This window comes from Paramacrobiotus metropolitanus, unplaced genomic scaffold (assembly GCF_019649055.1).
Source record: "Paramacrobiotus metropolitanus isolate TYO unplaced genomic scaffold, Prichtersi_v1.0 Parri_scaffold0000080, whole genome shotgun sequence".
NCBI lineage: Eukaryota > Metazoa > Tardigrada > Eutardigrada > Parachela > Macrobiotidae > Paramacrobiotus > Paramacrobiotus metropolitanus.
In genome coordinates, this window is record NW_026570300.1 from 59,602 (window position 1) to 74,130 (window position 14,529).

The 14,529-nt window shown below is 43.3% G+C and overlaps 1 protein-coding gene across 1 annotated transcript; it reads left to right on the top strand.

Moving 5' to 3' along the window:
• On the top strand, positions 1–10,855 carry LOC129595621 (uncharacterized). Its single transcript, XM_055492679.1, has 3 exons — positions 1–880; positions 1,160–1,462; positions 10,851–10,855. The coding sequence occupies exons 1-3, from the start codon at positions 1–3 to the stop codon at positions 10,853–10,855; spliced, it is 1,188 nt and encodes a 395-aa protein (XP_055348654.1).
• Positions 10,856–14,529: the final 3,674 nt, after the last annotated feature.

The window sequence follows — 14,529 nt, forward strand, 5'->3', positions numbered from 1 at the left end:
ATGTCGTTGAAAAACTTAATAAAAGAGAAAAATCAAGCCTACCGCCTCCGATGCCAGTTCCGTGGGCAACCAGAATATGCGCAGTATAACGATCGTTTTCATGCTTTGAAGAGTCAAGTCCGCTTCGCCATCGTCGATGAGAAACGCAAATTCTTCCAACGCAACCGGGACGCAGGAGAAGTGATTTGGCGCGAGCTTGGCAAATTACTGCGTAAGAGAAAGCAGACAAAAGAGCCAACAATGGAACCGGATGTGCTGAACGCTCACTTTGCAGCACAAGGGCTGCATGGGAATGAACACACTTCACCAGCCGTCCCTTCGGGCGGTGACAGTATTAACCCTTTGCTTTGCAGGTTTGAAGAAATTACCGAGGATGTTGTTTCCTTTCAGTTGCAGAAGATGGCCAAACGGAAAAAGAGCGCTGGACCGTGCGGCGTGCCTGCAAAAATCCTCGGTGGAATCAGCATGTGCTTGACGAAACCGTTGACATGCATGATCAATGCCTCGTTGAAGTCCGGAGTATATCCGGCCATATTCAAAAATGCAGATGTTGTCGCTATACCGAAGCAAGCCAATGCCCGACAGCCGGATGACTACCGCCCTATTTCCCTTGCTTGCAACCTATCCAAAGTATTTGAGAAAGTAGTGCAGAACCAGCTAGTGACAGTTCTGAAAAGAAACAACATCCTATCCGACAAGCAGTCTGGATTTAGGAAAGGCCATTCCTGCGAAACACTGCTACTTAAAGTTTCAGAAAGATTGCGAAAAGCGATGGATAAGGGGCAAGTTACTGCTGTATGTCTTTTGGACTTGAAAAAAGCGTTTGACTCAGTTTCCCATGCCAAACTTATCGAAAAACTAAGAATGATCGGAATTGAAGGTAACGTGCTGAAGTGGTTCCATGGTTACTTAACCAGTCGTAAGCAGAGAGTGAAAATGACCGCGCGTGTTTCTGACTGGCTACCAGTGCGGTCGGGGGTGCCACAGGGGACAATGATGGCGCCGGTACTGTACACGGTTTATACAAACGATATGACGAACGGAAGCGACGCAGAATGTTTTGCGGATGACACCGTACTGTTTGGATGCGGTGCCACCAAAACAGAAGCAGCAGCGAAGCTGGCCGTGCAGGTTAACAACGTAACGGCGTGGCTTGCAGACAACACCTTGTGCATGAACGAGAAGAAGTGCAAGTTAATGTACATCTGCTCGGAAGCAAAGAACAGCCAGCCCTCTCCTGCTGTAATGATTAACGGTCACCAGATGGATGTAGAACAGTCGGTAAAGTATCTGGGAGTTTACTTTGACCGCAACCTGAAATGGGGAGTGCATTATGACCACGTACTGCGGAAAGTCAACTACGGCATCGCTATGATCAACCGCGCGAAAGACGGCCTGGATCTGCCTCAGCGTAGGAGCCTTTACCATGCCTGTGTACAGCCACATCTCGACTACGGGTCAGGTACGTGGTCACCGGCATCTTCGGCTTTACGCGGCAAGTTAGACAGGGCACAGCGGAAAGCACTGCGGGCGATTTCTGATTACAAGGAGCGGGTTACACCCGAGCTGTATCAGAAACTGCGCATCCCGCCGGTGTACGACCGTTGGAAGCAGTCGGAAGCGGTTTGGTTGTATAAGATCTACAACCACGAAGCATACCGTCCTCCAAAGTATATGGTGGAAATGATCGACTTCACAGATTTGGGAGCGCATTACAACCTGCGGAACCCGACGAGAATTGCTGCCCGTGCGAAGAAGAAAATTGGAGAAGGCACGCTGGCTATGCGACTAAAGAACATTTTTGAGCGCATACGGAAACATAACATGCAGATACTCAGTGTTGATGGTGTGGGATTTTTCAAATTTGCTCTCCGAACTGTTGATCTGTCTTAGCAATTGCCTTTTTGTTTAGCTTTTTACCGACCAGACGTTGAAGTCCCGTTTAGCGGGTTGTCTGCTCCTGATGTAATAATAATAATAATAATAATTGATAAGGAAACCATAACAAAAGTTTCAACTACCGTATGATGATAATGTTACAGCTTTCGGAATGGTTTTATTTTTGATTTTTCCCACCTTCGTAGCATATTTCCAAAAGCCCGCCATCCGTCATGTTCAGGATAAGGCAAGGTCTCCACCATATGCTCATGTTGGTTCTTTACTTGCATCTTGATGTCATCGGCTGGAGGTAGACAGTTTTCCAAGTACGCCATGTAGCGCCGCAAAATGTCATTTTTCTCGGCTGAACAGTCGAAAGACATTTTAGGAATAGTGACACTGATGTGCTTATTGGCTCGTTGAGACATCGTCATCGTGTCATTTACATAGATAAAGCAATGCGACACGCAGTTCTCGATGACGCAGTTCGCCACTAATAATGCCGGCAAACCGGCATCAGCCTTGGCAGATGCTGCAAAGTATGGCCGATGGCGGCCGCAGTGGGGGCCAGTTCAAAGGGCATAGTGAAGTCCTTGATCAAAATGTACGATAGTTTTATATTTTTCGCCATGAGGAGAGAGGTAGCCGCATACATGTCGATGCATTCGTGATCGCGGTAACCCAGACCAGTTAACACAAGGGCCTTCGTGCGTCGGCTGATGCTCCGGTCGAGTAAACACCCAAAATAATACCCTTCTGTCTCCCGAAGTCCCGGTTGTTCTTGGTCAGCTTGCAAATCAATGTTAACGAGGATATCTGAAGACAGTATCGAGTTTCCCGTGGTGCTCAGTATCTGATCCCATAGACTGCATACTCTGAAACATATTGATAAAACTGTTCTCTGTAACGGTCGGCTGGTGAGCATTCATGTGTCTCTTAAACATGATACGGTATTTACGGTAATGATTATGATATAATATAAGAGCACCGTTTTAGGTTTTAGGTTTACGCATATTTATCTGTGATGCTTTAATTCTCTTTTGTTATTTTTACCGTCTTGCTTTTGCTTGAGAATGAATATCCAGTTGCAACAGGACTTCGGCCAAAATCCCGTGTAGGAAGCTCCCAGTGACGAACTGTCCGTTTTCTGAAATATAGCAAATTTTAGACATACTATCCTGGACAATGGTACCGTTCCTGTTATGTAAAAGGCTTGGATGGTGCGAGCTGGTTGCGGTTCAGTGCAATCCACTGAACATTGGACAGTGGTGAAGTTCAGTGGACACTGACAGTGGAACGTTCAATAGTAAGTGGGTGTAGTCACTAAATGTACTTCTACTCATATAATATCCTTTACAAATGGCCCTATAACTTAACATTATGGCTGCATGCGTGCACTGGTCGTAAAAACGGGGGTCGGCTGCATGCACGGGTGACCTTTTCGGGTCAGCACGGGTAGAAGCCGCGTGCACGGAGTTTGGGAACGGGTTGGCTGTGTGCACGGCTAATTTGTTTGTTTTAAGGATTTTTTGGATAATTGCTTTAATCACGACTATAAAATCATGCCTCTTCTTTTACCAGCAACAGAGTTACTGGGAATTTTTGTGCAATGTCTAGTGCGAAGTTAATAACGCTTGTAATAGTACTGAGGTACAGTACTAGCACATACTTGAAAACCACTATAAGTACACTGGAATCGAAGAAGTAAGCATTTCTGTAGTATTTTGTTCTGTACCATCCGCGATATGGAAAAGCGAAACCTCGTCAAACAGTACTGACTAGCAAAAATTATCTGTAACGACATATTCCCAGATTTTTGCACCCTAAAAAGTTTGTAAAAAACCTGTAAAAAAGCTGTTGTACAGATATGTTGTTCAATAAACCATAAAGAGTGATAAAATGGTGTTACAAATGAAAGTTCGAAAAGCGTATAAATACGTAAATAAAATCTATTTTGAAAGCCGTACACGCATACAACACCTGTGCAAGCGTCCCGTGCATACTGCAGCCAAGGTGTATAAGGGAATCAATTAAAGGGATAAACCTACATACTGCTGCAGCCAATACCCGTAAGGATTCCCGTGCACGCAGCCAATGCCTGATGCAGTTAACATCGAGCATAACTTAAAGGGGCCAGATCCTTCAACTTTTAACTCAGCCTCCGCACCATCATTGGACGAGTGATTTTCATATTATTGATACATTGTTTTAGCCGAATATCTGATGGTGAGTTACGTAATATTTTGTAGTTTGTGTAATCAGCTTTACGTCTAAACAATCAAGAGTGACCTGCTACAGCTGTCGACACAGAAAAGTATTAACAAATGACTAATGCACTGCAACCCTTCCATTAAGAAATGACTAATGCGTTTCTAAATGCGGCTCGCTGACCTTTAAATTACCTCGCAATAGTTGTGGCAGCTGTGTTAATTACAAATTTCTGTCAGGACGGTAGCATAATTTCCGTTGCTGCCAACCGTTATTAAAATTTACAGCCTACTGTAGATTGTGATTTTTAGCGGGGACTTCGCAAGATACTAGGAGCATGGCAAACCGTACGCTTTGTAGTGTACGAGTATAAGTAGTGTTATGTCTTTCTACAGTATGATTACCTCGACTTTCGCAACAACTTCGAATCCGCTTGACTGTACATTTTTAATAACGGATCACCCACGTATTCAAATATTGATAAAATTTCGGAATTTACTGTTTTACGTAGTCACCACTTCCGTCTTACCTCGATACATAAATTTGCAAATCACACCATCTCGTGATAACGTGCTGGTCGCACCTTCAAGCCTTCAACGACGTGCCTTTGTGGACTGGCTTACAGTTTTTAACCCGAAGGTTTTCTCTTCACGTTTTTGTGATTTGCAAATTTTTTGTTATGTCAGGTAAAGATAATGGTGAGTTGGTGACTACGCAAATTAATTTTGAAATTTTTGTGCAGTTAGGATATTTTAATACGTGTGTGACCTTTCATTCAAAATGTACAAGTTCTCTACAGTCAAACCGATCCGTTGTTAAGAAAAGTCGAACGGATGTATACAAATATTTTGATTCATCGTTGTGTCGAAGAAAGCTTTTTCACAGTTTCAAAAATACATTTTATTGATTCGGCCAAATACACATTGATAAGGGCAATGGAGACCTGCTCACGTACGTAATCACATTAGTTCGAGTACATCTACAGATACGTAAGCCATAAAAATGCTGTTTATATAGGTGTCGCTAAGTGTGCTGTATGTACATTCTGCTTGAACAATTACGCCTTCTTTTCGAACTCAGTAATTAAAAGCGTTTGTAACGTACTCGGACATGTTTGGCAGTCCAGTTCCGGATTGCTGGGAGAGTGTTCACAGACAGGTTTGTACGGGCAAGTGAGATTGTCACAACTGGCCGGCATATTTCGGCAATGGCATGGCAGGTGCTGCGATTGGTGTAATGTACGAAAATCGTAGTGCGCCCCATTGGAGTATGATTTATACTCGAATCTGCTACCGATTACAAAATCATTCAAAAGGGCCACACGCTCATCACCGAAATGGCGGAAGCATTCAAGCAATTCTTCAGCAACTCGCGACATCTTCGCCGGGAAATCTGCTGTTAGAACAAACCGGGGGACGTCGCCTGGCGTCATCTCGCGCCTGATTCCCAGAAACAGCCTGCAGGTCATCGTATTCCCCACAATTCTCAAGAAACAGCGATCCCGTCTGTTGTAGATGCTGTAACCAGCTCCAAAAAATAGTAAATCGGTAAACTGTATGATATCGTGTTCAGTCAGTGGCTGGAGCACGCTCGCATTCTTCGCTTCCAAGGTAAATTTGATCACAGGTAGTTCAGTCAGCTGGTGAAACAACGGTGGTTGCTCGGGAGGAAGGTCTTGAACGATTTGCCACAGATGGACAACATGCTGTTGACTCATACTGTCGGCATCTGTTGCATCCAGAGATACGTAGCATAACGCTTTGCTTTCAACGCAACAATCACTTAGCAGTTTGCCCGGACGAAAAATGTATGGCCCATTATCATTCCCGCGCACAGCGACGTGAACTGACAAAGAAATTTTATCGGGTCCAGCAGGAGCGCTTGATCCCCTGATCGGAAAACGATGATGCTGCCATACATAGCGTGAATCGATCCAGAATGGGGGAATTTTTGGGCTGTCCAGATTGAGAAATACCATTTCGCCATCGATATCTTCGATATATGCCAAACACCATGCATAATCATCGCGTTTCACCAGAACGGTGTTTCCCATATTGATCTGATCTCGGAAGCGTTTCCGCCGAAAGAACGCCATTTATCTGAGAATTAATGTGCTATCTGGCGCTCAGATGAACTCCAAGAAACAAATTAATAATTGTAAGGAATTTATTGTCTCCCTGCTATCAAGTCAGGGCGATGAAACTGGCACACGTACTGGAGCTAAAAATCTTTTGCTAGACTGATTTCAGATTGAGGTTTGCGACATATCGAGTAACTTTGCACTGTTTGCAGTCGGTCTGCACTGTTTAATTCTCTTTCTCTCAGGGTTCCGTGATGTGGAAAAACTTTTCCCTGCATTGTTTTCATCGGGGCTGATGTTTGATTAGCTTCGCCCAGCAGCAGGATAGACGAAAACTGCCTTCCCAACTGCTTTATATTCTTGTACACCCTTGTGGCTTGTACCATAATGCATATAAACAGCATGCACTACGCTTGTACGTGTCATATATTTTCAAAGGCACCAGGGCCGCCTGACAAATTCCTCTAGTTTAATTTGTTCGTATAGAAGGTAGATAAGGCACTAGAACAAGAAAGGCATAAACAGAATGGCAGTAAAAGCCGGACTGAAATTAATCTAATTGTCCTGGGTGAACAGTTTAACCAACACTGTACCTAGAGTACAGTCTTGGCACAACTTATGCTAGGTCCATACTTCAGTTGTAAGAAAAAGTTGTACAACAAATCGTAGTCTTAAAATGGGAACTACGATTACAACATTCGTAGTTGCAGTTACCAGGATGTTGTAGCAATGTTGTGCAATTTTTACTTTCTGCAACACTTTCCGACCATACTTCAACCACAACTAAAATTTAAGCCAACCCAGCACAGACGCGATTGGGGGAGATTGTCCCGCTTATTTTTATTAACAAGCGGAAGCAACCCTTTTATTAAGTTTATAATACCACTGACCAAACGAAAATATACAGAAATACAATATATCAATCATGGTCGCTATCATACCAAAAAAACCATTATAATATAAATGCAGACTTTTGTAGTTACTACAGTGAATCGAGTTTCTAAAAATGTATCGGCATAGTTATAATAATACAGAGTGAGAAACATAGTTTTGATGTTACTAAAGAGGGCAGAGGTCTGTAAAAAAATGGCGCATAACCTGCAGACTACAGAGTATTAACCGCTTTTAACTGGAAGCCGTTTTACGGCCCAGCGCCCTTCAGTTATTTTACCATTTTCCTGCTCGGCATCAACGAACCCGGCTGCAACATACCGGCGCGATCTCGCCTAGGTACTGTCGCGCATAAAATTTCTTTAGGTATGTATTCCTTCAGGATATGGCAATCAGTTCATAGGTTACGTCATATTGATATCAGGTAATGAGTATGCTTCAAGTAATGATTATGTATCAAGTAATGTATCAAGTAATGATTATGTATCAAGTAATGAGTATGTATGTAATGAGTGTGTTTTATTAATTTAAAGAGTATCATTGCAAGTAGAGTTATAAACACATATAATAATAATTATGGTAATTCTGAGAAAATTAGCCATTGGCCAGTTTTCTACAATGTTGCAGAAAGGAAGAGAAGCCCCTCCCTCCTGAAACATCGATTTACAACAAATTTTTTGTTGTACAACATTTTTCTTACAACACGCAGCGTCCATACTTTCGAGAATTACAAAAAAAAATGCTACAACAAACTCGACTCTCGTGCATACTTTTTCTACGATTGTTGTAAGATTTCTATTGTATTCCGAATTACAACTGAAGTATGGACCTAGCATTATCCTCGTGGGGGCAATCGTTTCCTTCTTCTATACTACGAGAAATTCAAGGTTATACCATGGTACAAAATAATAATAATTATTTTGCACCGTCACTAAAGTGGTCATACTATATGTATTACGTTTGTCGCTATTATACACTGAAAGGTCAACAATGTTTTCAGAAGGGCTGAGCCGCTTTTTCCGTCACAATTTCCGGTGTCACTGCAAGTAACACATAGAACGTTTAAATCAGATCTGCGGATTACAAAGCCGTGTACACCGGAAGTAAGTCAAACTGCCCAGACAGCCATCGGCCCGTCGATACATGATACATATACGCGAGGTCCCCGGTGACACTGAGCTTAACCGGCAACTGTTGGAGACGTCACTGAGATTAGCCCAGTTGCGACACAATACATTAAAAGACGTGACTGAGGTCAGCCCAGTCGCGACAACAATACACTGCTGCTGAGAATTAATTCGTGCACAATGGATTTCCTTTACTGACGTCACAATTCGAGTCTTATTGTTAGATCGAGGACGATCGTTCTAATGGACCGATTACGATTCACGACAGATCTTGCGATGCGAACACAGATTAAAAGAGTTTACACCAATAATGTACTAGAAATGATTTGAATTGATTGCTACAGTTCGAAGTAAATGAATGGTAACCATTTTTCGGTTACAGGCAGTATGAGGCATATTGTAATCTGTAGGTTTTATTGGCGCAATTTTTCTCTCACACTCCCGTGTGAAAGAAGACCCGGCAAAAGAACTAGAAATAGAAACCTCTATGAAAAAAGCAAAGACCGCTACTCTTCCGTTTGTGTCTGGTTTTCCTGCCTGTTTTCATACGAAGATGCTTTTCGCCTATACTCTGTTCCACAAAAACATGCCCTTAATCGTAATCGGATCTAAGTCTTCGTTTGGGATGTCTGGTTTATATTCTCAATATCACGAAATGGATACTACGATCGACGACAATGTCTATTCGTCGACGACAATTTGAAGTTGACTATACAGAACAAGGTCATCACATTCTTCTGCCTGCTGTCCAGCTGAGTCGAAAAAGGAAGACTCGTGCTAGTGAATTTGGTGTAACGCCATTAACGGCGCAGTGCGCACCTTCGTTCCGCATACAGTTTGTACAGTATACCGTAGTACATTTTTATTTTCATTTTGACTGGGATTTAAAACACTCGTAAAGTAACTACAGAGTGAGTGTACTACTGTGAGTGGTGAGTAAAACAGTAGTGAGTAAAACAGAGTAGTGAGTAAATAACTACGTAATATCAATAGCAGTCAAATAACATCGATTTCTGCGGTGACCCGGAGTATTACGATTTTACAACATACGTACCTGCATAAACGCTTTGTACAGTCATGCATGAGGCGAAACCTCGAGTGGCTGACTGGAGAAGTAGAGGGAAGGTGTATGTATATATACATTTTATTCTATGCATAATGTCAAATTGAATTCCAAGGGCAACTGCTGATAGCGAATGCTTTAATTATTGTGCATTATAAAATTCAGTCAGTCCGCGAATGACTCCGAATCCACCGGCGAGTGAGAAAACAGTCACATTGACCAGACTATATATTGAGTGCTGTGCCTCAGGGTTTGTCTGCTCGGAAATAAACTAAACTATAAACTAAACTAAAGCGCCGAAAGAGGTTAGATTGTGTGAATGATAGACAAAACAAAGCAAGCATAAGAACATAAAAAGGAGAGGTAGAGCACGCATACATAATCGCCATGCGGTTGCCGGTAGGCGAAAGAACAAATGATCTGGCTGCATTAGTACATGGAGACTGATGGAGTTACCATCACATATATATACATACGAATGTTGAATCTTTCACAGAATCGAAAATCTGGGACCAAATGCCGCTGACCTATGGAAAATTACAAATTTCTGGGAACTTCTAAACCGAGCGAGTACTTACGTTTATGGCCCATATGCATAAGTATAGCAGAGTAAGTATTAACAACTGGAAAACCAAAATATAGCAAGGTATTATACGCGTTTAGCCAGACTACTGTTAAGTGAAAAGTTACCATTGTGTGTAACTGGTATTATTTACAAAAAGGGTCAGCCTTTTTTTACCGGCATTGCTGCTATTAAGGATTAAAGCCGTGTACACCGGAATTACTGTAAATTATAAATCCAACTGCCCGGACAGCGTAACCGCAGTTAAAGCACTCAAGTACAGCTGTTTCCTCCTGTGGGTGTTGAGACTTTGAGGCCTTTCGGACCGGAAGACTCTGTTGATCAGCAAACTGGCAGGAAAATAAACCAGCAAGCAGATGGGCATTAGCAATGAAATATCTGCACCGCCGCCAACGGATCGGTATCCAAATTCAACGTGAAAACGTGGCATCCATCTTGGGAACGAAATCAGCTTCGAGTAACTTGTACCAACTACCAAGTGTTCCCTGTTGTGCGGCCGTCAGTTTCCGTTTTTTGCTAAACGGTATATGATATTTGCTTTTTGAATTTTCTACAGAGTATGTGCGATTTTAAGCAACATTTTTGACAATAGAGCCGCCCTGAAACACACACTAATTAACGATTGTCGGTAGAATAGTACTCCAGAGTACAGTGCAGTCACTGCAGCAGATAAATGGTACAGAGAAAATCTAAAGTGCTGAAAAATAATATCCCCGTCACCCGTTGTGCAGCAGTTGATAAAATTGTTAACCGTTATATTTTAATACCACCTACATTTGCTTATTTAGCAAATTAGCACAGAAACACGAAGGCTATCTGTTATCAAGGAAGGAACATTCGAACATACTGGAGCCGAAAGTAAAGATATTTTAATTTGACGCGCGAAAGCCGACGCACGAGGGTGTTCTCGTAATTATCCAAGTAAACGGTGATCCCTTATTTCGCGTCTTGTTTTGTATGGATACGAAGTACTTTAAAGATATTTAGAACGTAAATGGAAATATTTATGTTTTTGTCTAGTATGAATGGAAATGCTTTCTACGCAACTGTAGTGCATATGCTGGATACTCCTTCGCTAATATTGTGTCGAATTGGCTGACCGAGGCTGCGTCACTTCCTGTGCTGCGATGCTATTTCAGCCAGACTTAGTGTGATTGTCAGAAATGTGAACTATAATAACTATAAGAATTATGACAACTACGCACTTGTATGATAACTTCCTGCATGGTGGCATATGCATGGTGGCTGGTGGATATTTTAATATCCACCAGGCCAGCCAGTATTTTACTGTTATTTCCTGACATGGCTAGCTATTCTAATTAAAAATATTTTTAAGTGATTAATTTTCGTGTTTCGCGTAGTTTAAGTGCCTATAAGCACAAGATAACTCACATTAGTTGAAATGGGAAGACCAAAACAGTGTAGACTTTCGACCGTTGCATTTCATCACTTGAATATCCAGGGCTTATCGTATGCCAAAGTCGATCTTATTCAACAGTTATTGAGTAATGAAGATAACTGTTCGAAAATATTATGTTTATCCGAATCACACCTGTCTATGCATGATCCTGATCAGCTCTATGCGCTTCCTGGATACCAGCTCCTTCGCAAGGACCGTAGTAAAGCATCAGGAAAATCTAAGGGTGGTGGCCTGTTATTATACGTTCCTTCTCATATACCGTGCTCAGAAGTTCGCAGATCGGATACATGTGGCAGATGTGAAAGTTTATGGGCAGTTTTGCAAGTCGGACAGCGGAAAGTTCTTGTAGGGCTTCTCTACAGAGCTCCTGATGCCAGCGCCTTTGACACGGAGTTCTTGTTCAGTCACGTTGATGAGATGCTTGTAAAATATCCTGGCCATGATCAGGTGGTATGTGGGGACATAAATGTGGATGTTTCTGTGCCTTCTTCCCCCTATTACCGTCACTACCGCGATTTAATGAACCACCATGCGTTGTCGGACAAGGTGAGTGGATTCACGAGAGTGGCATGTCGAATCCGAAGAAAGGACGGCGCAGTGTTGAATAGTGCGAAGAAGATCGATATCATGTTGTGTTCACCAGCGGAGAGTTACACCTCAGCGCCACCGGAAGACGTAAGTTTTTCAGACCATCGTTTGTGCAGAACAGTCGCGTCGTACAAATCTGCAATTCCCATTCACAAAACCATTACGTTTCGCCTATGGAAGCATACAACCATAGAAGAATTCCACCGAAGAATCAGAGAAGTTTCCGAAAACTACAGTGATTACGACAAATCTGTCCCAGTTGACGATTTTGTGTCAAGTTACATCCAGGAATTAAACAATATTGTCGATCATTGTTTACCGTTACGAACCCGCAGGGTTCGTCAAAAAGAGCCCCCCTGGATGAGCGTGCCCCTAAAAACATTGATCGAGGGAAAGAATGAAGCCTACCGCCTCAGATGTCAGTTCCGTGACTCGCTAGAATTTGAGCAGTACGACAAGCAATTTAAGACTATGAAGAAAGCAGTGCGTTCGATGATCCTGGATGAAAAGCGAAAATTCTTCGCTCAAAACAGAGGAGAAACCGAAAAAATATGGCGGGAGTTAGCCAGACTGCTTCGTAAATGCAAAGAAAAAGAAGAGTCATCAGTGGATCCCAACGTGCTGAACGCGCACTTTGTTGCACAAGGATTGCACGGAAACGACCACCCTGTACCTTGCATGCCCCCCGAGGGCGGTGACACTAACCCATTGCTTTGCAGGTTTACCGATGTATCAGTTGACGTTGTTGCACTTTTGCTGAAAGGGATGGCAAAACGGAAGAAGAGCGCTGGTCCCTGCGGGATGCCTAGCAGAATCCTGGCAGGCGTGAACCAGTATCTTACTAAACCGCTAACGATCATGATTAACGCATCCCTGAAAGCAGGAGTGTACCCAACGATTTTCAAAAGCGCTGACGTAGTCGCCATCCCGAAGCAGACCAATGCACGACAGCCGGATGATTTCAGACCAATTTCACTGGTGTGCAACATATCGAAAGCTTTCGAGAAAGTTGTACAAAACCAGCTTGTAGCCGTTTTGAAGACCGGGAATGTGTTTTCTGAGAAGCAATCCGGATTCCGGGACGGACACTCGTGCGAAACCTTACTGCTGAAACTGTCCGAAAAGTGGAGAAAAACAATGGATGCTGGGAAAATTACAGCTTTATGCCTAAATGACCTTAAAAAGGCATTCGATTCTGTTTCCCATGCGAAAATGATTGAAAAGTTACACGCGATTGGCATCCGTGGTGGCGCGCTAAAATGGTTTCACAGCTACCTGACTTCCCGAAAACAGCGCGTTAAGATGATCCGGAATGTGTCAGACTGGCTGCCAGTGCAATCGGGTGTGCCCCAGGGAACACGTCTGGCTCCGGTGCTCTACACGCTGTACACAAACGACATGCTACCGGGACTCGACGCCGAATGCTTTGCGGATGACACCGTGCTGTATGGTGTCGGCACCACCCACGCGGAGGCAGCTTTGAATCTTGGCATTCAAGTTGATAAGGCGACCACCTGGTTTGCAGCGAACACCCTGTGCGTAAACGAGAAGAAATGTAAACTTATTTACATCTGTCCACAATCAAGGAAAAACCAGCCTGCGCCTACAGTCAGGATGAACGGTCACCAGCTGGAAGCGGAAACATGCGTAAAATACCTCGGCATTTACATCGATCAAAATTTAAAGTGGGAGGAACATTTCAGCCATATACTGCGGAAAGTTAACTACGGCATCGCAATGATAAACGCAGCGAAAGAAGGCCTGGACATGTCACAGCGCAGGAGTCTTTACCATGCCTGTGTGCAACCACATTTCGACTACGGGTCGGATACGTGGTCACCAGCATCTTCGACTCTACGCGACAAGTTGACCAGAGCCCAACGGAAAGCACTGCAGGCCATTACTGACTACAAGGAGCGGGTAACCCCCGAGCTGTATCAGCGATTGCGCATCCTGCCGGTATTTGACCGTTGGAAGCAGTCAGAAGCCGTTTGGTTGTATAAGATCTACAACCATGAAGTGTACAAACTTCCGCCCTACCTGGTTGAACTGATCGACTTCAAGGATCTGTCACCGCAGTACAATCTCAGGAAGCCGAAACGAATCCAAGCCAGAGCGAAACAGAAAATCGGAGAAAGCACGCTGGCCATGCGGTTAAAGAACGTTTTTGAGCGGATTCAGAAAGTTAATTCACAGATACTCAGTGTTAGCGGCGTTAACTTTTTCAAGTTCGCTCTGAAAACTATTGATCTGTCTAAATAATCTCTTCTGTAATTTTTCGCTGCATTTTTTACCGACCAGACATTGAAGTCCTGTTAAACGGGTTGTCTGCTCCTGATACATGAATGAATAAATGAATGAACTACGTACATATGTGAAGACAGTCGACAGGGCAGTCTTTCACCAGTTGTACTGTATTTTCTGCCTTTTGTATGCACGAAATTAGAATAGTGCGCCTGAAATAAGAGCTAACTGAAAGGCGAGACGACTACCGTTCGAGGAGACTCGCAATTGTCGCAAGTACTGTACATGCCTAGTGCAGGGCGTCACTTCGTGGCTTTGAATTCCTTTTGGGCTTGTGGCTTTGTGCTCTTCCAGTGCATCGGCGAAAATCTTCTATTCAACCGTAACCGTAATGCATATGAAGGAGACTCCTTCATATGCACTACGAATTCAACAGCCAGCCTCTTC